The sequence below is a fragment of the Micrasema longulum genome, unplaced genomic scaffold (assembly GCF_059751315.1).
Source record: "Micrasema longulum isolate JH-2025_06_02 unplaced genomic scaffold, ASM5975131v1 h1tg002179l, whole genome shotgun sequence".
NCBI classification, from domain to species: Eukaryota; Metazoa; Arthropoda; class Insecta; order Trichoptera; family Brachycentridae; genus Micrasema; species Micrasema longulum.
Window position 1 is genome coordinate 1034 of NW_028279344.1, and position 27426 is coordinate 28459.

Here is a 27426-nt window from a genome sequence, read left to right on the forward strand (position 1 = left end):
ACTATGGATTTTTCATCTCTTTAGTGACATATGTCATAGATTTTCGGGGTTCAGCCAGCAAGTCATTTGATATTGATTTATTTATTGACATACGTTAGTTTATTGCACATTATTTGAGAATTATATATGTATTTATTAGGCAAAAGAATGTATTTACCAGCGAAAAATTAAATTCAATTTATATTGCATTAGCGCAATCCATATTACAGTACGGAATAATCGGATGGGGTGGTGCTTTTAAAACAAATATTTTACCCGTCGAAAAAATACAAAAAATAATTTTAAGAGTTGTTTGAAAAAAAAACCGTCTACTTTTTCCGCTGTTAAATTATTAAAAAATCAAAAGTTTTAGATATAAAATTGTAATGTAAAAATATTTTTTAGTTTTAAATACATAAAAACAAAATAAATGGTAGTATTTCTAAATCACAAAACGTAAGTACGCGACTTAGAACAGGTGGTGATATCTTAATTCCGAAATTAAAAACAACTACGGCAAAATATTGTTATACTTAGAGAAGAATATTTTTCTTTAATGAATTGAATAAAAAAATAAAAAGTGCAGTCAGGAATACAATATATTTAAGAAAGAAGTGAAAATATACATTTATAATTCATCTTTGTAGCACTGATTAAAAACACAGTTTATAATTTTTTTTTGTAATTTATATATGTTATCCGAAAAATATTATTAATTAATAATAAAATAAACAAACCATTGTAAGACATTACTTCCCATTATTGCACAAAAATTGTTTATTTTTCTTTAACGTAATGGGAAACGTTAATATAAATATATGTGTTTATTTAGTAAAAAAAAAAAAGTCCCAACTCCATGAGACTAAATGTCCTGTGTTGAGATTGGATGAGCAATTAGTTGACACAGACACACGAGTATATCACCAAACAGTTAACTCAAACATTCGGAAAATTCCAAATTATTTTTTAAATGTAATTAAACAATTGAATATAACCCCTTACCGAATTGTCTATGCCTACCTGTTTAAGACTTACCCGTCAGTTCCCATACATTTATATCCACTATATTTGTTCATAGAGAAGTCATAATTTATTTAAAATGTTTGTATAAATTTCCATAGTTTTCCACGATATTAAGAATTTTCGTAAAATCATATTTTTAAAAATTCAACGAACTGATTAAAATTATTTTATACACGACTGAAATTTACTCGGGAATTTTATTCAAGTTTATATTGTAATGTTATCCGAATAATCTTCAACAATAATAATAAATAGAATGTCTAATGTAACCTTACTTTTAAAACATTTAAAGATATTTCAATATTGAAAGAAAACAAAAGCGTAATATGCATGTACATATTTATTTGAATCAGTTAAATTTAAAATTTTACTTGCTATTCATTTTTCAAAATAAAAAAGGTGCTTTTTTTACTTTTATTTCAATTCCAGCAGACATTTTTTTTCATACAAATTTTTAGTGTCTTATAAATTATTAAATGAAATAATTTTATAAGGCCATAAGAAATAAAAATGATACTTCAATATTTAATTATTCGCTCATTTATTATGAAGATATTACACATACTTTGATTTTTGGTACGTGTACTTTTTAAACAAATTTTAAAATAATTGTTATTTATGGCCTTTGCCATAAATAACAATCATCTCTTTAGATGGAACACATTTTTGATAAAAAAGTATGGAAATCTAAACATGTATAGTATTTATGACCTATCGATCACTGGCTAGTTTGAGAGATTATTTTACTCACTGTGTTTAATTCACCATTCTGCAATGTTTGAATATATATATTTCCTCAACTTTGAGTCGGTTGAATTTTGTGATCTGCAAAAGCTTAAGTTTTTATTGATGTGGTTGAGATTCATCTGACTTAATTATTTCACTTAAGAACAACACCTGTAATCACTTGATTTTTTTCTTACTTTTTCGCATATATTCTAATACCAGTTAACCAGCATAACATTTTTAGTACGTTTGCAAAGATAAACCAAATAAATCCATGAATTTTCATATTTTTTTCACAAAAATAGTCTCCCTCTCTGTTACAATAAATGGCAATCTTGACCGCTCCCTAGAGAGTGGAATTCAGTTTTTGTTTGGAAACATTTGTACAACCTCAAAATATTGTTTTTTTTTTTACATAACATCAGACCAGAAGACCCAATTACCGTGATAAATTACAGAACAGAACAACCGGCTTGAGAAAAATCACATTTAATTTTTGTGTTCTCTCCAGAAATTGAACCCGAAGCCGTCCATGCGAGAGTCAAGCCATAACACCACAGGGACTTAGAGGCTAACCAGGAGACAGTGGATAAGGACGGCGCAAAACCGGAAAAAAACAATCATAATAATTACTATTTAATAATTTATATTTAAATACAACTTATATATTGAAAATACTCGGTACACTTCCACTTATTGATTGGACCAATTTACTCATTCACCCTCTGATGTACTCTACAGTACACCGCCAACTCTTGTATACAATAACTTTTGTTTCGTTGAAGTATTATTGTATTGCTTTAGACTTTTATTTTTAATGTTGAACCTGTACTTAAGATAATTACTAGTATTGCACAAATGATGTTTACATTGTATAATGTTTACCAGCCTGAAAATGCTCATTGGAGGGTAAATGAAATAATTGGTCAAAAAAATAAGTGGAAGTGTAGTAAGTGCTTTAATTTTTTTACTTGTAATTCAATATATGTTATATAATTACAATAGAAATTCATCAAGAATTACTTTTTTTTTTTTTTTTTATAAATAAATTTCATAAAAAGTACATGTTTTTTTGTAAAATTCTAAATATATCTACTTTTACACATCTAGTAAATGTTATCACTGTAACTCTCCAAAAAAAGACTAACCCTTGTGCTTGGAGAGTGACTTACACTGTTTTTCGTGTTTATTTATAAGAGTTTATATAAATTTAAATACGAGTACATGAGAAAAAAAAATTAAAACATAGGATATATAAAGAAAAAACATAAAACGATACTACATTCATAATTATTAAAATTTAATATTGTTTTTACACGTGTTCCATAAATTTCTTTAGATATACTTTAAATTTGTTAATTGATATATTATTTTTAATAGTTTTTAGTTCATTGGGAAGATTATTATAGTTTTTGACACCTTTGAAGACAAAACTATTTTGACCATGACTTGTATGAAATTTAGGAATTTTAATATAATGTTGGTATCTGAGTGACTTATTCATCTCAAATTCTTTTATGTTTTCTTCTTTATAAATTTGTATAATAAAATTTATTTTATAAATAGTGTCTACTGTATGAACCTTAAATATTTTATACAGACTTTCCATCTTGATATTGAGGGTTTCTTTAAAATTACTTTAATATTTAGTTGTCAGCAAATAACTCATAGAATCATAGTTATAATAATAATATAAATAAATTATGACTTTGCTTTTACAACTACAGAAATTCATTGATAACCATGTATATGGTAGGTGGAATGTGTACATAATAATAAAATTTATTAAGATAAAATTAAAAATTAAATTATAAATAAAATTTATCGGTTAAGTTTCACTTTTATTTAATTTGACCAACGCGCGCTTTTACCTGAAAAGGCAACTTCAGGACTGGTAAATTGTTTACAGTATTTTAAACTTTTAATTTATTTTTTACAAGTTTTGGATATAAAAATAAATAACATAATTGTTTTCATTATTTTTTTGTTGTCTGTCCTTTAATAAAATTTGATCTTTTTTTTATCCAAACCTTGTAACAAATATTATAAAAGTTCAGAATGTTGTAAACAATTTATCAGTCCCGAAGACGCTTTCTTAGGCAAAAGCGCTAGTTGGTCAAATTAAATCATATTAAAACTCAACCAAAAAGTTTTATATGCATCGATCCTGGCAGACCTTAGCAATGCTTATTATTCCTATCCTTAAACAACTGAGATTTAAGGGATAGCAAATAATTATAATGGTTAGGCATAGAGGTATTAAATTTAATAATTATACATTTTCCGCTTTCAAAAGTAAAATTTCGATTTGCAGCCTAATTAATGCCAAACGGTTTCATTGATTAATAAAAAAAATCATTTGAAAACCTCTTGTGTAAGTAATCTGTCACTGAACAATAGATTACTCAAGGGAAAAGCTGTTCTGATGAGACCGAACAACCCTTTGCTCCCGGATCTCGGAGGGGTTAAATCAAATAATGCTTCCCTTATTCGTCATCAGCGATACCCTAGTGGATTTCTTAAATCAAGCGGGGTCTTGTTATAAATAGAAAAATAAAGTGTAATAACTCTCCGTAATTAAAATTTATCATAAACAATTTTGTAGAACACCTTTGAGTTTGTCAATAGTCAAAAGATTGATTTATTTTATTTTAAGAAAAATAAATATGTAATCAGAGAAGATGAAAGATTTTAAAAAAGGAAAAATGAAATCGATGTGTACACAGAGCTTTTGACGTATCGTTGTTTACAGTTTTATTCATTAAGTTGTAAAAGTATAGTTTCACTGACAAGTGTGTGGAGGTTTTCTTTACTGTTAAGTCTTTATTGATTCTATATATTTCCTATTTTAAATGGAATTAAGTTATTATGATTTCGCAATTTATGAACATTTGAGTGAATATTTGATACGTCCTAACAATTTGTGTGGTTCTGTCAGCATTATTTTCAATGACAATTTTTTCTTTTCTACATTTTGATCGCTTCGAATAACTAAAAATACATTGAGAGGCCCAAAGTTCGGAAATGTCTAAGGTGTCCGTGATTTTAATTAACCGAGTCCTGAAAGCCAGATTGATTGACGCCTAAAAGGCTAATGTTTCTAAAATTTAATTATTGGCGATAACCAGATTTTTATTACCTGCTAGTAAAAAATAAATACATTATGATAATACCAAATTGTCCTCTTTTTGAGTTTTAAATAAAGGAATACGTACTAAGTGGGTCATCGTTCTAAGATTATGAAGGAGCTTAAACTTATTACTTACGTTCAGATTAAAGTCCTAACTATTCCGAACATCAGCCGCTAAACCCCCTTAAGTAAGGAAAGACTTAAGTCTGTTTTAAAAACCAGATGTATTATTCTGAGCGTGTGTTACTGGAGGTATATATTGGATCAAGTTTTTTTTCTCCAAAAGATTTAACTAAGAGCATAAACAAAGATGGTTTTAAAATGTAATATTTCATCGTACCTAGACTGGCACCCGAAGCGTAAGACCGAGTACCTTACCTTTCATGTAAAAAAACCCTTTACGCACCGCCCCTATTGGTGCATACAGGCGCCGTGGCGCAGTTGGTTAGACGGTTAACTGTGAAACTAGCGTCGCGGGTTTGATTCCCGCCTGTTGCATGAAAAAAATCCAAAAAATATTTTTTTTTAAATTGGTCTGGGTGTTGTGGTGTATTTTTCATTACCACTTTCCATATCCCTTCTATCTCACCTCCTGACAAGCTTCAAAATATGGCTTAGCGGGTTTTTCCTTTAAAAAATGCATTGGTACACAACCACAACGTGCTATCTGAATGTTTATAAGCTTAAATATTTAACTTATTTTTATTCTGCTTAAAGAGTACGTCTATAGCTTTGGGAGAAAACTCCAATCAAGTGTTTCAGAATAAATAAATAAGTATTTTTTTTAATATCAAAAGTAAGACAAACTTATAAAACTTTAACTTTTACTTTATAACAATTTTAAAAACTTTAATGTTAATTTTTACAATGATACACGTAATCGATCATAGGTCACTGCAGTACGCCAATTGCCCTGTATTTTATGCATTAATAGACTCCTTCGCTATTTAACATTTCTTCAAGCTAACACAAAAACAGATATGAGTTTACCTTATAAGCGTAGAAAAATTTAGACGCCGAGATGCCTAACGTGAGAAAAGATGGTCAGTTTTATTCTTCCAAATATAGCTGGACATTAAGAAAAATAAGAACGACGTTGAGAGCATTTAAATTCGAGAGTTTATGGATGGCACTCAATCGCACTAACCTCTACAACTTGGGGCAGACTTGATATATATAGCAATCAAGAAAAAAAGAACTGGTTCCATATAAACTGGAAAACACTCTCAGGTTGGGGCTCCGTGGTAATGTCACCGATTTCGAAGAAGAATTTTTTGGTTTAAACCTCACTCTACAAAAATGTGTATTGCATTTTGGAGCACGGTTATCAATGCCCAAGTAAAGACGAACCATATTATTTTATGTTATGTTCAAATATTATTTTTAGGTATATCTAATTATCATTATTACTTGCTTGGCTCGGAGTTATATTCATAAAATTATTACCCAGAACTTTTTTTAACGAGAAAAAAGTTATCCTTAACCATTACTGTTTAAAAAAAATTAAAACCTATTCAAAAATATTTTTCTTCACACGACATCAGAATAAGTCAGTCAAGCTTTGCAATGTTAACGCACATAAATCGTTGGAGAGAGGTAACGCAATAAATCTCCGGAGCATTTTAAACTTAAACTTTGTTACGCCGAAGGCTTGAAGTCGTCTGTAAAGTGTCCCAAACTCCTTCGATATAGGAAGGACACTCTCGGAAAAGTGTGAAACTTTTGAAAGTAGATTTATAATGTCACCAAGGAAAAGAAGTTACCCCTTTTTGGAAATTAGATTTCAGAGGAGGGAAAATTGACCATAAGTCAAATTTAATTTAATTGCCGTCTAGTAATAAATGTTTTTCACTGGATTCAACGGAGAATAAAACTTCAAGTATTTTTGTAAATTATTTGATGTTATTTAGATGATTCTTTATGTGCTTTTAAAGTTCTTCTTCTTTTCCTCATTCACTCCTAGGTGGAGCATGTAAACATCACCAGGCGCCTCCAGGAAACCCAATCATGTCATGTTAATCCTGCGTCCATTAGATCCGCGAATACAGTCGAAAGATTATCATTGACGGCTTTTAGGATATGATCCGTTGGAAGATTAGTTAATTATAGTTATCTAGAATTATGCAGGTCAGGATTTTATTTTATTTCATTAACATATACGGCAAATCTGCCTTTTACAAAAATTTACAATACTCACATATTTGGCTAAATACATTTTTTTTTTTAAAAACATAAATTTCCTTTTACCCAAGATTTATAAAAAAAATAAACCTTAAAATCATACAAGATTTATATTTTAAAAAAAATAGCCTAAAAATTATACAACATATTCAGTAGAAAATTTAAACAATTCAAGAATAAATGTTAAATAACAAATTAAATAATGAAATGTTTCAAAGTAATATAACAAGAAAATCATGTGTATTGTTTCATACAGCTGGGCAAAGTGAACAAAAATTTGTGTATGTTATGAAATGCATAAATAAATAAAAATAATTACCATTTACCATCTTTGAAAAAGTTCAAAAGGTTTGTTCTATAAAACAATATACTACACTGAATATATCAAATACGTGGAAATAACTATTGCTAAGTTTATGTAGTCTGTTTAATACGGCATTACAAGTTTACACTGTCCGTGAAGATTATTAAATAATACGTTATAAAGATTAATTTCATGAAATTGATTTTTTACAGAATAAAAACTCAAGAGATTAAGCGACACTTGGAGTTGTCAGCGTGGAAAAGAGGGCGATTTTTTGGTGTAATTTGTTTTATGGGTTTTTGACGGCGCCCTCAGTTTGTCGGTTTGAGTTTCGATGTTCAGGTACATGGCTCCTTTTCCAGCGATATACTACGGCTGCGTGTGACTATGATCAGTGATAGTCTTTGTGAGAAGTGAAGAACAGTGAGAAGTAACATGTATGAAGGTAAGGCAGAATGGAATAAGGATCTACCAAGGTATCCACAGAATAAGTCCAAGCCAGATTTATTGCCTCACCTTCAAGACACTAGGTATAAAAGCCTGCTCCGTTCTAAGACTTCGATATTTATAACAAAATTAAACCACCTTTTTAAGCAATCACAGTCAAAAGTCATTAGTCTAGTGTTTTTAGCTTTATGACGCTAGGATTCACATCCATATGCAATACGTATGCACTTTCATTACAAGTTGGTATTTTGTTTTATCGGTTTGAAATGTTAAAAACATAAATTGAAACTGTTTTTTTCAGTCATTCGGGTGAAACAAATTTAAAGTGATGTTTTATAATCAGTTAATTGACAAATAATTCATGTTTTTATTTTTGGGTTCACCAACTAAATTACAAGAATATAATTAATTCTTGTATTATGTTAATGTATATTTCATCACGAAACGAATACTAGTTTGCAGGTTCATATTGTATTAATAAAATAATTTTTTGGCGTCATGAGACCCACTTTATTTTACATTTATATCAACATTCTTTTGGATTTGTCCAAATTTTTGTAGACAAGGACTGGATTCAACTCGCTGAGGAGCTGTTAACATTAACATATTACAACAGATATGAAGAAAATTTTCAGAAGGTAATATAAAAGTTTAGGCATCTACCGGGTTTATGACCTGTCATTGGCAAGTTTTAGTGTCCATTTAACAAGCTGTGTAACATTCACCCTTCTGTCCACATTTGAACATCTATATTCCTTCAATTCTTTCATCTGTTGATGTTTATGAAGTTAAAGAGCTGAAACCTTTGTTTATATTATTATTATTAATAAAATTAATTTTTGGCGTCATGAAATCCACTTTATTTTACATTTATATCAACGATTTTTTGGGTTTGTCCAAAATTTTGTCGACAAGGACTGGATTTAACTCATTAAGGAGCCGTTAACATTAACATTTTACAACAGATGTCAAGAACATGTAGCAGAAGGTAATATAAAAGTTCAGGCATCTACCGGGGTTATGACCTGTCATTGGCTGGTTTGTGTGGCTACTTTAGACACTGTATTATATTCACTATTCTGCTAATATTTTATAAAGAATTTTAATAAAAGTTTCAGCTCTTTGACTTCAGAAACATCAACAGATGAAAGAATTGAAGGAATATAGATGTTCAAATATGGGCACAATGGTGAATGTTACACAGTGTGTAAAGTGGCCACTTAAACCAGCCAACGACATGTCATAAGCTTTGTAGATGCCTAGACTTCTATTATAACCCCCTCTCAAATATTCTTCATCTCTTTTGTAATATGTTTAATTACATTTATAATGTATTTGAAAAATGTAAAAGAATAAATAAATTATTGATATTTAAAAAATATAAACCTGAACTATTTTAATAAAAGTAATAAACAAAATACATAATTGATATAGTTTTTTTCTTGATATGTCTTGGTTTTAACTTGTTTAATCAAAATTGTAACTCCAAAGTTCTTGTTCATGAATGTCATTTTATTTTGTTTCAAGAACACTTTTTTTAGACAAATATAGACAGACGTTTTTTTCTTCGAAATGTAAAAAATGTTAAGCCAATGTTAAATGTATTTAGGTAAACAGTCTATTCCAAATTGTTGACAGTATTTTCTTTTGAAGACAAAAGAAAATTATTAAATAGCTTTATAGAAATATACTGTATAAAGAAGTTTGTCGGAGACAGGTGTCAAATTTACGGATGGAGGATGACGTTTCTGAGAGTTGGACAGAGGCGAATTATTAATTCTGATTTAAGAAGCCAGGGAGGCTCCTCATCAAGGGACGAACTATGAATAAATCCTTGGGATAATAAACGTAATACACTATCTTAAGTTGATATATCCCGCCATGGAGGATGAAATATTGCCAGGAATGAAAGTGACAGATAATGTGCGAGGAAGATGCAGAAGCAGAGAGTGGCAATATTCTCTCCAAAAACGTGACGTGGTTACCCAGAATTCATATCATACGAAAGTAAATTAATTTTGTTGACGCTTGATAGTTTTATTCCTTAAATTTCGATCTCCTACTAACCTTTTTTATGTGTGGGTATTTAATAAATGTATTTGAATTTGCTTGGATCTGGTAACATTATTTTTACTGGCAGATTATTTTTTATTACATTTCGATTGTTCCAATATAAAAAAATAACATATAAGTAAAAAAGGGCCAGACTTTTTGATCTTCGATATCCTAACGAACTAAATTTCCTAGCATGTAACTATCTACCAGTTTTTTGCAAGTGGGATATGTAAAAAGTGTTTATTTTTTTATTAAACGTAAATGTTGTCATCTGTTACAGTGTGTTTAAGTGAGTAAATTCAACACGCACGTACCTACGTCACGCTGTGTTTAAAGGAATATACCAAGGCTGTTTATTTGTCTCATTCTGGAATAATCTCACTACAGCGCATTGGGTGAAATGAGGTTATTATTTGCATAGAGCCTTTAACGGGGGTAATTTCATCAGAATAACACAAGCAGTAAGTAAGCTTTGAAAGCTTTCGAACTCTGACACAATAGTAAGAAATGATTCCGCTAAACTATAAATTCTGTAATTAAACTTAAGAATCGCGTTGCTAAAACAATTCAATTGTACCCTAAATCCGCTTCGACTCGAAGATTTTCTTCCATAAACTATAGAAGCCGAGGACACGCCTCGTCAGCTTTTGTAACTTCAGAATTTCTGATTAAAATTTCTTCTTCCAATTAAAAAGTCAAGATGAAAGTCAAGAAAACCCTTTATATTCATTGAATACTTCGTCAAGTTACGGAAAGTAGCAAAACCTTTTGTGTAGAGGGAGCGTACGACGTTGCAAGCCGGCACTTTGTAACTACGAAATAATTTGATTGGCTATGATATATTACAAACATTCCATAGCGTCACGTTCGCTTTAAAGTTTGCTAGGAAGATAAAAACTCCCATCTTTAGTCTTAAAAACTTGTATAAATTGGCCCTGTTATTTTAAAAATAAACAAAATCATATAAAATCAAACTAAAACGATTTGATTATTAAGTTGCGTTCTGTTAAATAAGCAATGTCTGAGAAAAACAAAACATAAGAACTTTAGTATCCAAATTTTCTAAAACAATTTCGAAAAGTTAAAAAAAACTTGTTAAATATAAGTCTTTGGATAGCCCGCGTACCTTAGTGAGAAACAAATGACTGATGAAAATTCTTGTCATTTTCAGCACAGAACTGCGCAAATAACCTGGTTTTCAACGTTCCGTTCTGAATTTAGTCTACTGCGTTCATAACGATTTAAAAAAAATAATGCAATCTGTCACTAAGATTTTTTGCAAATTAAATGTTAATGAATGACGCATCGAACGCCTTGGATACATTCAGTTGTAAATGGCTTATAAAACCACATAAGCGCCCAAAGATGGTGGCTCCTTCTGTTGTTATATTTGATTTAGGGATTGACCTTTCCATGAATTAATATCTGAAATGAAATCTCTAACGAGTAAACATCGCAGTTTTCTTTTATCTTCACCCTGGACTCTTTCACACTTGGACGGGATTGAAGGTCTTTTTTGGAGGTATTTATGTTAATTTGTGCTATTCATGTTCATTTGTGGCTTTGGTGCAGTCGTGCTTCTACCTTTCGGCTTTGCCTTGACCTGCCTGAGAGAGTGGCCTACCTTTTACGCCGGGAAGCCTGACTCCAGTAGATGACCGGTGGGTGACTAACCAGCGCAACACGTTGTAACGCGTACGTTATTATGGAGGTTTTATTATTATCTAGCTCGTTGCTACTGGTAACAGATTTGAAAGATTTTACAAGTTTGACTTACTACGGCCACCAAGAAAATAGCCGACTTATTCAAATTCATGTCTTTTATAAGAAAGTATTAATTAAGTAACTTCTGAAATACTATCTGTGTTAGGTGAATTATTACATTAAGAGTAAAAATTTGGTGACGGCCTGCCTAAATGGGATCCAATCTTATGGCCCCTCTATTTTTTATTCACCTCTGCAGGGAGTGGTAGACCCCTGGGCTGATATTCCAAATGCTCTCGTGGCTGTAGAAAAAGCCTTTATAGCGCGTATTTACGTACTTAATGAGAGCTATAAAAGTGTTTTCTACGGCCGCGAGAGCGTTTGGAATAGCAGCGCTGGGGGTCCATATAAATATAGCTTTGGGAATTACTGTACTATAGTATCGAGACTTTGTTACTGCGATTAGTGATTTAAAGCACACATTTTCGTAGAATATAGAAACAAAGCTTGGTTACGCGTGAATGTTTACTGCCATTTATATGTTTTGGTTGTCGGCTTTTCCTTGAGAAGTAGGAACCTGAGCAGCCTGGCAGTACCTACCGCATTGCAACAGTTCACAAATTCCATTTTCGAAATAAACTGAAAGATGTATTTTTCCTTAAAACAAATGATGTCTTCTGTGATCCGCACTATAAACTAACAACAACAAATAATATTCGTACATATCTAATCATGATACACCAAACAGAATAAGAAAAAACTTGACATCCGCATCATTCCCGCATTAATATCTGGTGGAGCAAGGGGGAACACTTCAACACAGGTGAGTCGATTTCAATTACATATTAAGTGGCAGAAAACGTTCTTAGTAACGTGTGTGTTGGCTGACCTTGTTGGACCATCTTGGATTTGTTCATGCGCTCTCTAAGCTATCGAGGAATTTAACTTTTGCGCCTCTCTCTTGCGTCACCAAAGCTAGTATTAAATCTGATCGAAATGAATTAAAACGATTATACAAAATTAATTTGATGACAAGGTAAAATAAATTGCTTAGTTGTTTAATAACGGCCTCGGTATTACGATTGTAATATGTGAAAACATACATTATTTCAGCGTAATCTAAAAAGTATTGCCAAAGTATTACTTGTGAATAAAACAAACATTAAAAATATGTAAATTTAGTACTTACTTGAAAAAATACGTGTCGTTGGCGTAGCCGAAAAATGGGACTGTGTAGGTGAGCATCCATATATTTCCCCCGCCACAGTCGTAATACGGTTTGGACCATTTCCCGTCGTCATACGTCACTGATAATATCTCGTCAGCCACTCGATCTGTGTGCGCACTCTCGTTGTACGTATACGTATTAAACCCTGAAACAACAATGAATTAATTTAAAATTAAAGTTTGAAGATACTTCAACAACGAAAAACAATCTTTATTAGAAGGTTATTTAAACATAAAGGAATTAAAAAATATCATTGGCTAGTTCATATTAGAGGCAATAATAAAAACATTGGTTTTCAAACAATTGTTCTTCCGAAACAATTTTGTTTTTTTAAAGAAAAAGAAATATTTGCGTTCTTATGATTTACCCAAATATTTAATTTTGAGGGCCATTTTCAACGAGCTGTAAATAACTCATTATTAGAAAATGGGAATAAAGTTGGGGTAGAGTAGGATTCGAACCACGGACCTTTGCTCCGTGAGTCCGAAACACTAGCCACGGGACCACAACCCAATTTTGAAATAGTTTCATGAAAAAAAACAAACGGTTACTGTAAATAAAAACTTTATCAATCAAAATACGTGAAACTGTTACTAAAATAAAGCAGTGTGAGCATAACCCAGAACTAGTCAAGATATGTGAAGTTGCTCTTAACTGTATTTTAAAAACACTTGCACATATCCTGACTTGTTTTTAATTACAAGTAACACAAATATATTTTTTTAAAACGGTTACAACAAACGCTGTTCTAAACTGTTATTTTGAAACTTTTTCACGAAACAATTTTATTTTTGAAACGGAAACTGTTACTGCTACTTCTTTAAATAAACTAAAAAGCCCATATCTAGTTAATTTGTCAATTTTACACATTGAGAGATGTATGTAAATCACGATAAACAACCTCAGCTTCCTTGAAGTAATTTTCACAGAAATTGTGATACATAATAAAAGTAATAGCCATATTTTTAAGTTGCTTGTTTAAATTCATTGAAGATATTTAAAATATTTTAAAAATTTGAAGTTAGTAACAAAGATTTTGTTTTAGTTTAAATTAACGCCAATTAAATAAACGTTTGTGCACCTTAATATAAATATTTACTGGAGTAATTTTGAATATCTAAGTTTCCATATTTCTTAATACTTTGTATTTGATCATAAATATTACAATAAATAAGGGGTGTTTTTACACTAAAAATATTAAATAGTCCCTTTACTGGTGCCCGGAAGCGTGAGACTGATCATCTTACCTTCATGTAACAAACATTATCAAGATACGCTGCGTTTCGTGTACCAATGCAGTGCCCTATCCACCATTAGGTGCGGAAAGGGAATGATGATGATAATAATGATATTTTATTTCTTCCTTTATGTATTTATCTATTTTTTATTCAGTAAAAACCATATGCCGCCTATATAACGCCTGCATAATACCTGTTCTGCTCTATGCGTGCGAATCGTGGCATCTCACTAGGGCCCAAAATGGCAAAATACTGAGTTTTTAGAATAGGTTTTTCAAAGAATCTTGGGTGTGCGGTGGTTGGACTTTGTGCAGAATGAATTTAAAAGAGAACGGACCCAGAAAACTCCGGTGGCAACTGTCACTAAGCGAAAGCGATACGGTTGGCTAGACCATGTACTGCGGATGCCTCCTGAGAGCCTTAACCAAGCTGCCTACTTTACAAGGCATTCGGTTTTCGACGTCCTGGACGTTCGTCAGCAGTTTATGTTAGAACTACGGGACGCGAACCTGACTTGGAAGGATCTACAGGAGCGGACTTGGAAAGATGATAATTTGTGTATGTACCATACTTGTAAAAGCCCTCTGGGCGTTTTATGTTAATTAAATATTACAAAAAAACTATTAACACAAAAGTATTACACCTGTCTATTTATTATAGGAGCAAAAATTAATAAACATTTCTTGTATACCCACGAACGGGCCATGCCTTTGTGGGATATTTTTTGTTCACTATTTTTACTGTTAATATGTATTTCATTGCTTAATAATAATACTATTTATCAATACTCTTTTTTCACCTCTTATGTTTATTGTAAAAAAATTAAATAAATATAAAATTAAAAAAAAAAGTTATTTGACTGTCAATAGATTGTTTCTTGTATGCACAGTATACTTGTTAATTTCATTAAATTTGAAAAAACGAGGTAATGCGATTTAAAATGATGTTTTGAACTGAAAACTCGCACAACATTATTATGGTTGTTTAAAACACTCGTTAAGGCAAAAATATTATCCAATTTTCAAAACGGTTACCTTAATGCGCTTCATAAATAGGTCTGGCGTATTCTAGACTCTCATTATATCAGCTGACGAGGATACAAAAAGCCCAAGAAAAAAGGTGTTAAAAGCTTGAGTAATTGAATAATGAACATCGATATCACGATGCCGTTAATTAAATGGTTGAATTATTAAGATTGCATTGTTTACTTAAAGCAAAAAAAAACAATAGAGATGTAAAACATTTTAGAGGCGGGAAAACAGAAGTCTCGAGATTTACAGGACTTATGACCTGTCATTGGCTGGTTGTAGTTTTTAGTAATGCAGAACCGCGTTTATTTGTCAGTTTTAGTAACTGATTATAAATAATCACCACGAGGTCTAAAGACTTTTTGGTGGTATACAATTTTTTATGAAAGGTTTATTTTACACACTTACGTTTAATTTACATTTATTTATTATATTTTAACGGTCACTATAAAGTGAAGGTTCTTACAAAAATTTGTGGCCCTGTTAAAGGTCCTGTCAGATTTACAGGTCTGATGTCTTCCACAAAGAATTTCAAGGCTTTAAAAAAAATTGTAATTGTTTTGGCGAATTTATCACGTCCAACCAATTTAATCTCAGTCAGTGAAGAATTTAATTCCCTCTTTTCCACAATCCAATGAAGTGCATAGAGTGAACTTCTGGATTACCTTTTTTCAGTACAAAGGTACTTAGACTACCAAATTACAGAGAGCTACTTCAAGCAGCTTTTCTCGTTTGGAAACGAGCAATGTTTTCGTGTTTGTGGGCACCGCCAAAGAGATGTATGTCCTCAGATGCGGTGTGCGGTACGTGGTGGGCAAGCAGTCACTTAGTATTTTTAGGGTATGGTGCTCTAATATTCCGTATGCAGAGACCAAATTTAAGGTGAGGAAAATACATTCTATTGTCTTCACCTTCAGGTTATTCTCCGCATTTGAGATTAGAATGTACTTTCCTCACCTTAAATTTTGTCTCTGCATACGGGTATAGGAGTGCGTAATTTTTTCTTTGTGTCTATATCTAGTAATTAAATGGTATTCAAATGTTTTTTTGAAATAGTAGTATAGAATCATCACTAAACTACAACTTTTTGTATAAAAACCCGAATTTAATCTTAGCAAAAAAAATACAAGTGTCAATAAAAAAATAAACTTTTTGAGTACTCTGGCAGATCCATTTTGCAAGAGTACGCACGGTGGTTCGGCAAAAGTACGCATTATTTAAAGCGATCTCATGTACTACATTTAAATGTCACGATGCCAAAGTACGTCATATACCTATTCTACTATTCTATTATATTATTATATATGCCATACTATATATATACAATATTATATATGCTACTATTCTAAGCATAATACACATTGAATCCAGTCCATTTCAAAAAAGTAATAATTTTTAAAAAAACAGTTCATAGGTTAAAGATTAGTACCACTCTTTCAGGATTCTGGTTCTATTTCACACACAGGAAAATATACTTTATTTTCTCAGACACAGAACGATACTCGCACATTATGGCCGATTATTTAACCTTCACGTAACAAATGATTGAGAAACACAATGTGGGAGGATAAGGGGTTGGAAGAATAGGTTTGTACGTATCATATTAAGTGCCATGTTTTCCCTTTAATCCTTTCATACCTAAATTGATTCCTGAGTACATACAAAATATTGTTTAAAGGTAGGTACCTATACTCAATTGAAATATTTAATCATTTTTATTTTGTTCTGTCTTTTTAAAGTTAGGAAATAATTTTACATTCATTATTAATGGGCACTAGTTTTCAAACTGATAATTAATCTAAAGAGTTCGTGAATTATGCGTACGGTGTGTATTCCTTCAATCAAATTAGTTTATTTTACTAAAATATCTTGAAAATCATTTGGAAGGAAGATGAAAATTCGCTCCAAAATGAACAAACAGACCATCAAGAAGCCAGCTGTTAAGTTAAACACTGAACTTTTATGTTTAATAGCGATTGTCATAAAAAGCCGAAAAAATAGATCCATGGACAAAAAAAGTTAGCACTTACCTGCTATTCCTAAGATTACATGACTATATCTTACAAATATTTTTATTTTATTTAACCATTACTTTTGTATATTATCATAGACTATACAGGGTGCACTTTTAAAGTTATAACATTTTAAAAACCTATAGCAGTCTTTTATAAAAAACGTCTGAAGAAACATCGCTACGAAAATTGGGAGAGTTCAGGTTAATAGTTTATCACGATAAAATCGAAAATTATTTTTTCATTTATTTAACTTTTTGTATATAATGTTATTTGTACATTCGCGGGCTTATTGCCAAATGGCAATTTCCTCCAACCAACCGATAGAATAAAAGTTTTATTTTTATAATTCAAGTTACGGAACATATTCAATAGAAAAAAAAAATATTAAAAAGCTAAAGATATATTAAAATAGAAATAAACGTATTTGTTTATAAATTACCTCAAATCAAAACTATTACTCAATGGGAAAAAGAAGAAAGAGGAAAAAGGAAAAGAGGAGAGATGAGGGAGAGAGAGGAGATAGTTTTTTAGACGTGATTTAAACAGAGATAATGTAGTAACATCTTTGATGGTGGATGGGAGATGATTCCACAGTCGAGCCGCATAGAATGAGTTAGAAAAGAAAGAGGAATTGTGGATGGGTATTAAGAGAGTGCCTTGAGAATTAATTATTACTCTCTCATAGGATAACATATTGAATCGTAAAAATTCTAGTAGAATAGTTTTTTCAGAGTGTTTTGTGAGAAAATTAAAAAAATATATCTTGAAACCGGCTCTCTGCAGCCGAAAAAGGGAAGTAGTCAGCAGCGCATGACAACTCTCAGAGAAAATCCATTTTTTTTCCAACCAAAAGTTTAAGCAAATTTTAAATAGCGATATCCATAGCCACAATACGCGCAGATTGAAAAACCTGCATATACCAAAATTTTATATCAAAATTTCACTCTACCAAGTTTGGTAAAAAGTCCTAGGAGAATATATCTCGAACGCCGTATAATAAACTACCGACCAAAATGAAAGAAAATGAAATGCGTAAATTGCAAAGCGTGGCTCTCGAGGACTTCAACCTTAACCTTTTTTTGGAAGATCTGAGTGAAAATTATTTCTGAAAGTTTAATCTTCTTCGTCTTCTCGGTTAAGGTCGATTAATTTAAGATCGAAAAAGCTAATTCCTGAGACTTTGAGTTTCAGCTGTTCTTCCCTCTCCTTAGTGGTCTTCCGGGCAGATGGCAAACGGCCAGGATTTTGTGGGCAATGGTATAGGGGATTTTAGAGCTGTCGATTAATGGAATTATTGACAAAATCTCTCCATAATCTATTAAATATGTAATGGGTATCGCAAATCCGTCTAATTTCTTGAATCTAGATTCTGCCTCTTTTGGGTTTCTCTGCGATTGCCTTTAGTACTTTTATCTCTGACGTTCTGAGCAGTTATTTGTTTTTCCTATTTAGTTTTTCTATTTAGTTTTTCTACTTGGTTTTTTCGTATTTTTTATTTTCTCTCTATCTATCCTCGCCTCTGTTGTGTACACCATGATTTGGTCTGACACACGTTTTGTATATCCGAATTGTATTTCCAATAATCATTTGTTCATTGTACTATACGACATTTCTTAGGCATCCCAATGTTTACTAACTGAGATGGATATTTTCTCATCATCACTGTGACAGCATCATCTGCATGGCATGTGATGTTAATGACCTTATCTTCCTTGGTAGATTTCACTCCTTTTTTTATTCTTAAAAGCGTTTTTTTTAATTTATTTCTTCTGCTTGTGTAAGAAAAGGTTTCTGGTGTATATATTGTTGAGCTATATTTAGTTATAAAGGTACTAAACTTGCTTAACTTCTTTGTTGTTCTCAATATGTGTTATTTTATAAATGTTAATATTATTGATGTCCTGAATTGAGTTGCCGTAACTCCTGGGGATGTAATTCAACGTATTTTACTTTTAAAATACTTTATGTTTTATGATTTATAAAAATAAAAAAAATCGTTTTCTTACTGTTGCATATATATACTGAAAAATTCAGTCTACATGCCAAACCAAGTTCTCGGGCAGGATGATTTCCAGACAATTATTGAAACAGAGATTGCAAGCAAAAAACTCCGAAAAAAAAACAACTTCTAACAGAGAAAATGAAAAAAACTCGTTTACCTGGGTAAAATGCACCAAAATTGAACAACAAACGATTGGAAACAAGTCATATTTTCTGACAAATATAATTTTAATGTTTTTGGTCTACACAAAAAGACGAAAGTCTTAGTCTAAGAGGTACCGTTTTTTTTATTTCGGTATATAAAGAAGTAAATACATTTTAAAATTTTGTATTTATCGAAGTCAGTTAGAATATAATTCCACTGTGTGGTCTCGTCAGTATAAATTACACATTAGAAACATAGAGATAATTTAAAAAAAGGATTTGAGATTCGTAAATTTTTAATTAAATATTCCCTCAGATATCATTATTTACACGTTTCTTTTGGAGACCTTAAATTTTATTTTATTAGAAGATCGTAGAAAAATAAAGTTATTTTTTTTATTTTAAATTTAAAATTCAGAGCTCAATTGTTGTGAACTCCTGAATCTTATTAACTTCAAAATACCGAATCGGGTTACTAGAAGTACTGAGTTGTTTGCAACTACATCCGTAGGTTCTAACTATGCACGACACTTCAATTCCACGTTTACACTCCTTAGGCAACAAATTAACTTGTGATACAGACATTTTTAATACAACAATCATTCATTTTAAAAACTTCTCACATGCATTATTTAAAGCTAATTTTAAGAGGTCGATTTAAAACTTTCTTTTTTATGCTATTTTTTTTCTGTTCTTGATGTGTATTATTATTGTCTTAAACTCTTTCTGAAATTATTATCTAATAAACATACTGTTATTTAATTTTGTAATAAAAAATGTACTTAAAAAGAAAGAGGAAGGAAAGATAATTTACAAATTGCTTTTCAATTTTTCTTATTTACTTGAATATATGTACTGTTTCTATCATTATTATTTTATATTGAATTTTAGTTTTTACTTTTGATTTTTCATTGCAGTATGCTTTTTGGTTTCCACGTGTAAAATAAAAACAATAAAAAACGAAAATGAATATAGTATATTTCAATGAACATCCGGACTGAAAAGGTTAATGAAATGTAATTTGCGAAAGCACGTGTAATGAACACGTGAAAATATAATACCATAGAAACGCAGAAACTAAAGAATTTTGATCTTAAATGCTAGGATAAGACAAATCCTAGCTAGCTTCTTTGGGAAATTTTGCCGAATAAAAATAGAAATGAAATATTGGGAGAATGTTTGTGTAAACATCAACTCGAATTATTTGGTCCGCACAGAGAATTTTCAACGTAATATGAAATTCCATAAATCCGCCAGCGTAGAAAGATTCGCTTACAAATATGGCCGAATAATTCAATATAAAATTTTTCCAACCGCTAAGGTAAATCTTTTTTATGATAAAGGGTTATTTTATGGATACCTCTATCACAATACCATTATTTTTTAGAGAAATACATTGCTTAAAAATACATTTACATCCACTTTATATTATATATTTAAATACAAACAGTGTTAAAATATAAAATGGTGCAGCAGTCAAAATAATTTTTAAAAGTTATGATGGTTTTTCCCAATAAAATATAATATTTCGTTTTGCAGCACAAAAATCATAAAATTTGATCAAAATCATAAAAGTCAAAAAACATAATTTAATTTCCAGTTTCAGTGCTGCAGAACAGTGTTTATTGGGAATTATTAAACCCATATTACAATTAGTTACCAACCAAGTCTAAAGACTTTTCGGTGAGACACATTTTTTTTACACAGTTTTTTTTACATGATTTTATTTGCATATATTTATTACCGCTTAACAGACAGAATAAAGAATTAAGAAGACATTTGTTGAGTTTTTTTTCAAATTAAAATATTTTTTAAGATCTTCCATGTTTCTGATGGTTTGCGGGAGATCATTAAACAACCTTGAAATAACGCAATTTAATGTTCGTTCAATAAAGTAATTTGAAACTCAGGGAATGACCAGTGAACTCTTTGTTTTTAATCTAGTGTTGTGAGTATGGAAAACTCTTTTTTATATTCCGGATCGACAAAGTGATCTACAGTCAATTTGTAATCACAAAGTTGTTTTGCCGGCAGTACATTGCAGAATATAAAATATACACCTTCACCCATATGTTTCGTCCCACAGATTATGCTATTCAATACAATGCGCTTAACAGTCTCACCTGAATATCAAAAATATTACCCAGATGAGACCGGAAGGTGAAACCCAGACACGCACTCCGTAAGATATAATCTATTAAATGAGCGAGGTATATTTATATCTTAACGTTTTTAAAGGCAATGTGCTTTTGATTTCCCAAATGAATTTCAGCCAGTACCCTAATCTGTCGCGAATCCCGTTAATATGAACACCCAAACTAAATTTAGAATCAGTAATCAATCCTAAATATTAGTGATTATTTACAACATCAATAATAGGACAAATACATTTATCTGATTCCATAATTGAATTTGAATGAAAGCATAAATTGATATGAGCTTGTATTTCAATTTCAAAATCACATTTAGTCATATATGGTTAGGATCGGACCTGAAATGTTTATTGTTGTGAAGATATTAATCTGATCGAATTATTACACATACTAGGCAACGCCTAGAAGAAGCAACAACAACAAACATCCCTGGTGAAATAATTTAATCATATCTGTATAACTCTATGTATATATAATAATGATTATTAAAATTGAAAAATCTCCATTTCAGAGAAGGCCGCTCTGTATTAATTTTCTAAAGCCCGTTTTATATTGTTCAGTAAATAGAACAATATCTTGGACATAATTTGGTCCAATGAATATTGTGTTGTAAATTTGATGAAATATGTGTTCAAATTAGAGCACGTTCTATTTTTCATACAATATCATCCCACTGTTATATTTTTAACTGTCATTGTTAAATAGGTGCGAAGGTTTTCACGGTCACTGTTATCAATAAGTTTATTTTTTGGGTGATACCGTGTGTGTTGGATTTGTTCCGACGTTTCGGCTACTCAGATGGCTCCTGAAATCGTAGCCGAAACGGCAAAACGAATCCAACACACACGGTATCACCCAAAAAAGAAACATATTGTCATCGGTCAACTTCAATTTTCAAGGCCCATTAAATTATTTGGTTTTGCTTGTGTCATATTTTTTATCAATTCATAAATTGAGAAAAAACTAACAAAGAACTAATCAAGGATTTTTGTATTGAAAAAACGAAATTAATAAATAGAAAGATATCAGTACTAAGAAGATAAACTTTTATGTATGTTTTCTAGAATTTCGATATTTTTTTTAGCGATATAAACCAAAGTTAATGAGATTATAATTATTTAGTGAAATTAAAAAAAAAAAAAAAAAGTTTAAAGGAGCATTCTTTTCAAATTTTAAAACCGTGATTTAAAAACGCTGTGCTAAATAATGTAATTGGTCATCATTCTATGTCCGCTCCCTTATTGGATCATATGGTGTCTACAAAGAGCCTCTATGCATCTTTGTCAGCTGCCAGTTCCTGCGCATCTTGCCGAATAAGGTTCGCGTCCCGGAGTGTTAAGTTGAATTGCCGAACTGAATTAATTTTATTAATTCAGATGAAAATCTATTTATTATAATACAAGTAAAAGTTCACAGTATTTTTCTTTGAATGCGTTTTATTTTTTAAAAAGTTGAAGAGATCATGCACAAAATCTTTGTTTTAGCTTCTTTATTTGCAAAAAAAATAAATTACCGGAAAAAGCATTAAATTGAATATGCAAAGCCATTTTATAAAAAAAAATTAGACAATTATTACAAAAGCAAAGAGACACACTGAAGAGATAGTTTTATCGTAAAATTCAATATCTACAAATAGTATGTTTTTTCACTGTCTATGTCAAATAAAATAAATCTGTAGTCAAATTAAAAAAAAGAAAGAACGCGTATTTTTCAACCAATGTTTGAACCAAAATCTGCAAGCGCACCCAACAATAAAAATGTTTCGGCTGTTCTGATAAAAAGTAAGCAAATCATACGACTTTGCAATAGCAGTTTTAAAATATTAAAACGCGGATCTTTTTGAATTTCGCAATACGAAAAAATATAAATGAAACAATGATGTATTTTTTAAAGATATTTCTGATAAAATATTCAGTTATAAGTTTTATAAAAGTAACTAAAATATAATTTCGCTTCTACCGGCAGATTACGTCTCTCTATTGTGTAGATTTTATAATACACTCTTTTTGCAAAACGGTTATTATCTCAGTTTCGCTTTTCAATGGCTGGCTGTTTTCTGTATAACTACGTTCAATTATGCCTCTTTTTTTGCATTGAGTTTTTTGTCATTTTTTAGGAAGAACGTTTTGGGTAGACTGCAGACTGTAAATACTGCAAAAGCTGCTAAGAGCAAATGTTCACAATCCATGTTGATTTAGAAGCCTTATGTTGGTTGTTGAATGCAAACATAATAATATATTGTTAGTTGTCAGTAACGGCGTCGTCACTAAATAGCTCGGTTTGCGAACTGTCAAATATCAAACAGCCTGAAGTCGCTAATGGCATCGAACACTACGTACTGCGCATGCTTACGCGCAAGAAACTGCTCAATGTAAAACAGCTAATAAAATGGCCCAAGATTTGGCACAATAATTATTTTTCAAAAAACTGCGTAAGAACTTGCAAAAGATCTTGTACCATTTTATGCCCAATGTAAAACGGCCTTAATTCGCTAGTTTTATTTAGCTTCCCTGGTTTATGTAAGTATACTTATGTAAGCAATAAATTTAAAAAATAAATGTATAAACAATAATTAACATTCGTTACGTGATGCCAGATATTAGAACATTCATCGTAGTAATAATATGGAACAAATTGCACACACGTACATTACAAAGCGATGCTCAGAGACAGTACTTTTGCTTCGTGCATTTACACCGTGTCTTTCAATTTACAAATTTCTGGTTTAAATTAGAATGAAATAGAAACGGAAGGAAAACTATATTCTATGTTCGTTGCTTTTTAAACTTCGCGGTGAAATTTAACATTTCCCGCTCTTCCTTTCTTTGCCGCGTTAGCAGTTATAAAAAACGCAAGTACCGCCCCGCCGTTAATGACGTTCTAAATTCCACGGTTATTAATTTAAGTTTTTGGACTGGCAACATTGAAATAGCTTTGACATGTCTAAAGTTGCGGCCTTTCGCAGCGAGCCATTGCTCGTCGTGAAATAGGCGGGAAGTGTTTGCACGGTACGGTGGGCGCAGTAAAGAGCGCGCCAGGAAATGGTGGTCCCGAGATTGCATACCGCGAATCGCTAAAGGTACGGCCACACTCGTAATGCTTCAAAGCGTTTTTTTTTTTTATTTAACATAAAAAACGTAACTATTCATAGATTTCAAAATCGCACAAACCTTCATATTTTTTTTAAACCATCGGATCATCCTTCTTTTTGTACCCAGTGGTACATAGGGCACTGCATTGGAAAACCAAATGCAGCGTATTTCGATCATATGTTACACGAGGGTAAGATGATCATTCTTACGCTTCTGGTGCGAGTGCAGGAACAATGACACATTACAGTTTTATCTACCTTTGATATGCGTCTCCTTTATTGCTTTCGCTTGATGAGGTAAAATTCTTAAATAATTACAGTTAGAGTTGGTATGAGTGGTGGCGAAAGTTCGTTTGCAACCAGTGTTATAAAAAATAATTAAAGTAAGCTGTGATTGGTGTACTAATTCAGCGTCCGATGCACCATTAGGTGCGGAAAGAAGAATGATGAGGATCGGTCAGGATATGTGAAACTGTTTTTTAATATAACAGTTTTAAAACAATTTCACATATCCTGGCTAGTAATGCGTTTTGTCGACATTGCTCTCAAGTTTTACAAAGCTGTTTAATTTGTAAATTAATAATACTGATTATTTGATTTGGTCATGCCACGTGTTTTTTGGTTTTCCTCGTTTTTCGCATCCGCCAACATTCAAATAGAAAATGTTTCTAGCCCTTCTTACGTTATCCATTCGCTCTTTATGTCCAAACAAACGCAGAACTCCTTTCTTAAATTTTTCAATTAGGCTTATCTCGGTCTTAAATAATGCACGAATTTCGACATTAGTGCACCTATCGTACATAGTGGTACCAAACATTCAAACGAGCTTGTAAATAAAATATAAAAGTCAATTTTATTCGCAAATTCGTTTGTAAATAAAATTTACTTTTGAAATTTATTACCGTAAATGTTGGAAAACCTGATATGGTTTCATACAGGCGACTGTATTTAAGGGCTTTTAAAATTGCTAAAAGAATTTCAAAGAAACTACTCGTGGGAATAACCATATGCTTAAAAAGCCGGCGTCAGTGAAATTCACATTTTCATCGGATGTTAGGTTAGAAACAGACTTCAAACAAATTTTTCAAAAGTGCGTTTTAAATAAATCGTGGATTTTGTCTATGAAGACACACTTGATTATTATTTGTCACTTAATCTTATTTTTCAGAATTTTTTCCTGAAATTCGCCATTGAGTCAAAACCACTCGTCTGATTCTTCGTTCGCCAGGACACACCTTAAAATAATTCTGACGCATAAACTGCATATTATAACTACATAAATCTGTTTTTTGTTTTTGTTAACAACAAAAAACATTTCGTTTACACTGTGAAATGTCTATAAATGCTTTTATCTTGTGTTCACCAAGCATACAACCTTGTACCCCATTTGAAAATTAGTTTTATCGCTGTACCGCTCTCATCCGGATGACCTTTTTTGGCGTCAGGGATTTTTGGTCTCCGTTTTTAAGCTTTCCCTCATTATTTTTGAATTACCAAAACATAAATCTCCCTTGTGCCGCCGATACTCTTTGCAAACCTTCATTCATTTACACCTTTTCTTCCGTATTATGAAAAAAGCATATCTTTGTATTTTTTCAGTATTTAAAACAAGCTACAACTTTTTTTCAAACAAACGTAAATGGCTTATCTTATAACTAAAACAAGTTGATCAAAAATAAAGTATTAAGTATTGATTAAAACTTTTTATTACTCTAGGATAGGTTATATGAATTCACTACAGTAACAGTTAGTAGCTGAAATAATACAAACAAAACCCACACATATATAAATATATACAAAAATTAAATTGGATTTTTGCGCTTTCACCGGGAAAGGAACCCAAAAGCCTCTCGCATGAGGAGAGCTTCGTTACATTTTTTTTGTGGTGAGGTAACAATTTTTATTAAATGAGTATCTCTATATATTTAAATGTCGGCCTCGTGGTGTAATGGTCAGCACGTTTGCCTACCATACAGATGTCTCGGGTTCGATTTACGACATGGTTGAAGAGAAATGTTAATTAAATATGGTGTTTTCACGCCAGAATATTTTATAGTTCCTAGACTGGAACCTTAAGCGTAAGACTGATCGTCTTACCTTTATGTAACGAAAATACACTGCTATTGGTATACCAATGCAGTGCCATTAGGTGCGAAAAATGAATGATGATGATTTGTTTATATGGTGTTATATAAATATATGAACATTTCAATTAAAACATTAAAAGTGCATAAATTATCAGAGCAAAAAAATATTTTGAAAATATATTTAATGTCGAATCGTAGAGTATTAAGCCCAAGATCAGATGCATGATTGCCAAATGCACTAATCATTATACGATTAGGCGCACAAGAGGTCCAATATATGTATCAAAAAAATTAATTGGTACTATTGAATTGATTGATGAAAGGGATGGTGGTTGTCAGGAACGCAAACGGGGTTTAAGGTTTAACTTAAAGTCAAAAGGAGTCTGGGTCCCGTTTATAATAGGATGTTAATAGAGTTATCTTCGACTGTCTATATAAAAAACGATATTTTTGTACGAAAATTAGTATATTTGCATGAACATATAAAGTATCTTCGTCGGTAACCTATAATTGAACATGTTTAGAAGAAAAAAATGTGTGCATATTCCGCTTTTCATACAGAAAACTTAATTTTACTTTACACAAAATTGAACATAAATGTTAACTTCCCATTCAAGAATCGAAAAAATAATTAAATAATAACAAATATGTGACAGAGAGTAAAAAGAGATTTGAGCCCAGGCGGATAAATAATACAGTTCTGAGTGTGAAACGGAGCCGGAACCGAGTGTTTTTGGACGAGTGTTTTTGACTTGATGATTATTCTAATCATCGAGTAAAAATCCTGGAAAAAGATCTCAAGTTAGTGGAGATTAGTTTGTCTTAAAATAAGTAGCTGGTTGATTTGCCTACCACGTTTGAGAGCTAAGGTTGGATTCCTGGCAGGGTGAAC

At 31.3% G+C, this 27426-nt stretch overlaps 1 protein-coding gene across 1 annotated transcript in view; it reads right to left on the reverse strand.

Moving 5' to 3' along the window:
* Positions 1-12738: 12738 nt before the first annotated feature.
* Positions 12739-27426, reverse strand: part of LOC148272828 (uncharacterized) — a gene marked incomplete at its 3' end in the record, with an annotated part of 97502 nt that continues 82814 nt past the window's right edge. Inside the window, exon 3 of the mRNA XM_088239524.1 lies at positions 12739-12922. Coding sequence (XP_088095650.1) covers positions 12739-12922 — 184 coding nt within the window. The remainder of the gene's footprint in view (positions 12923-27426) is intronic.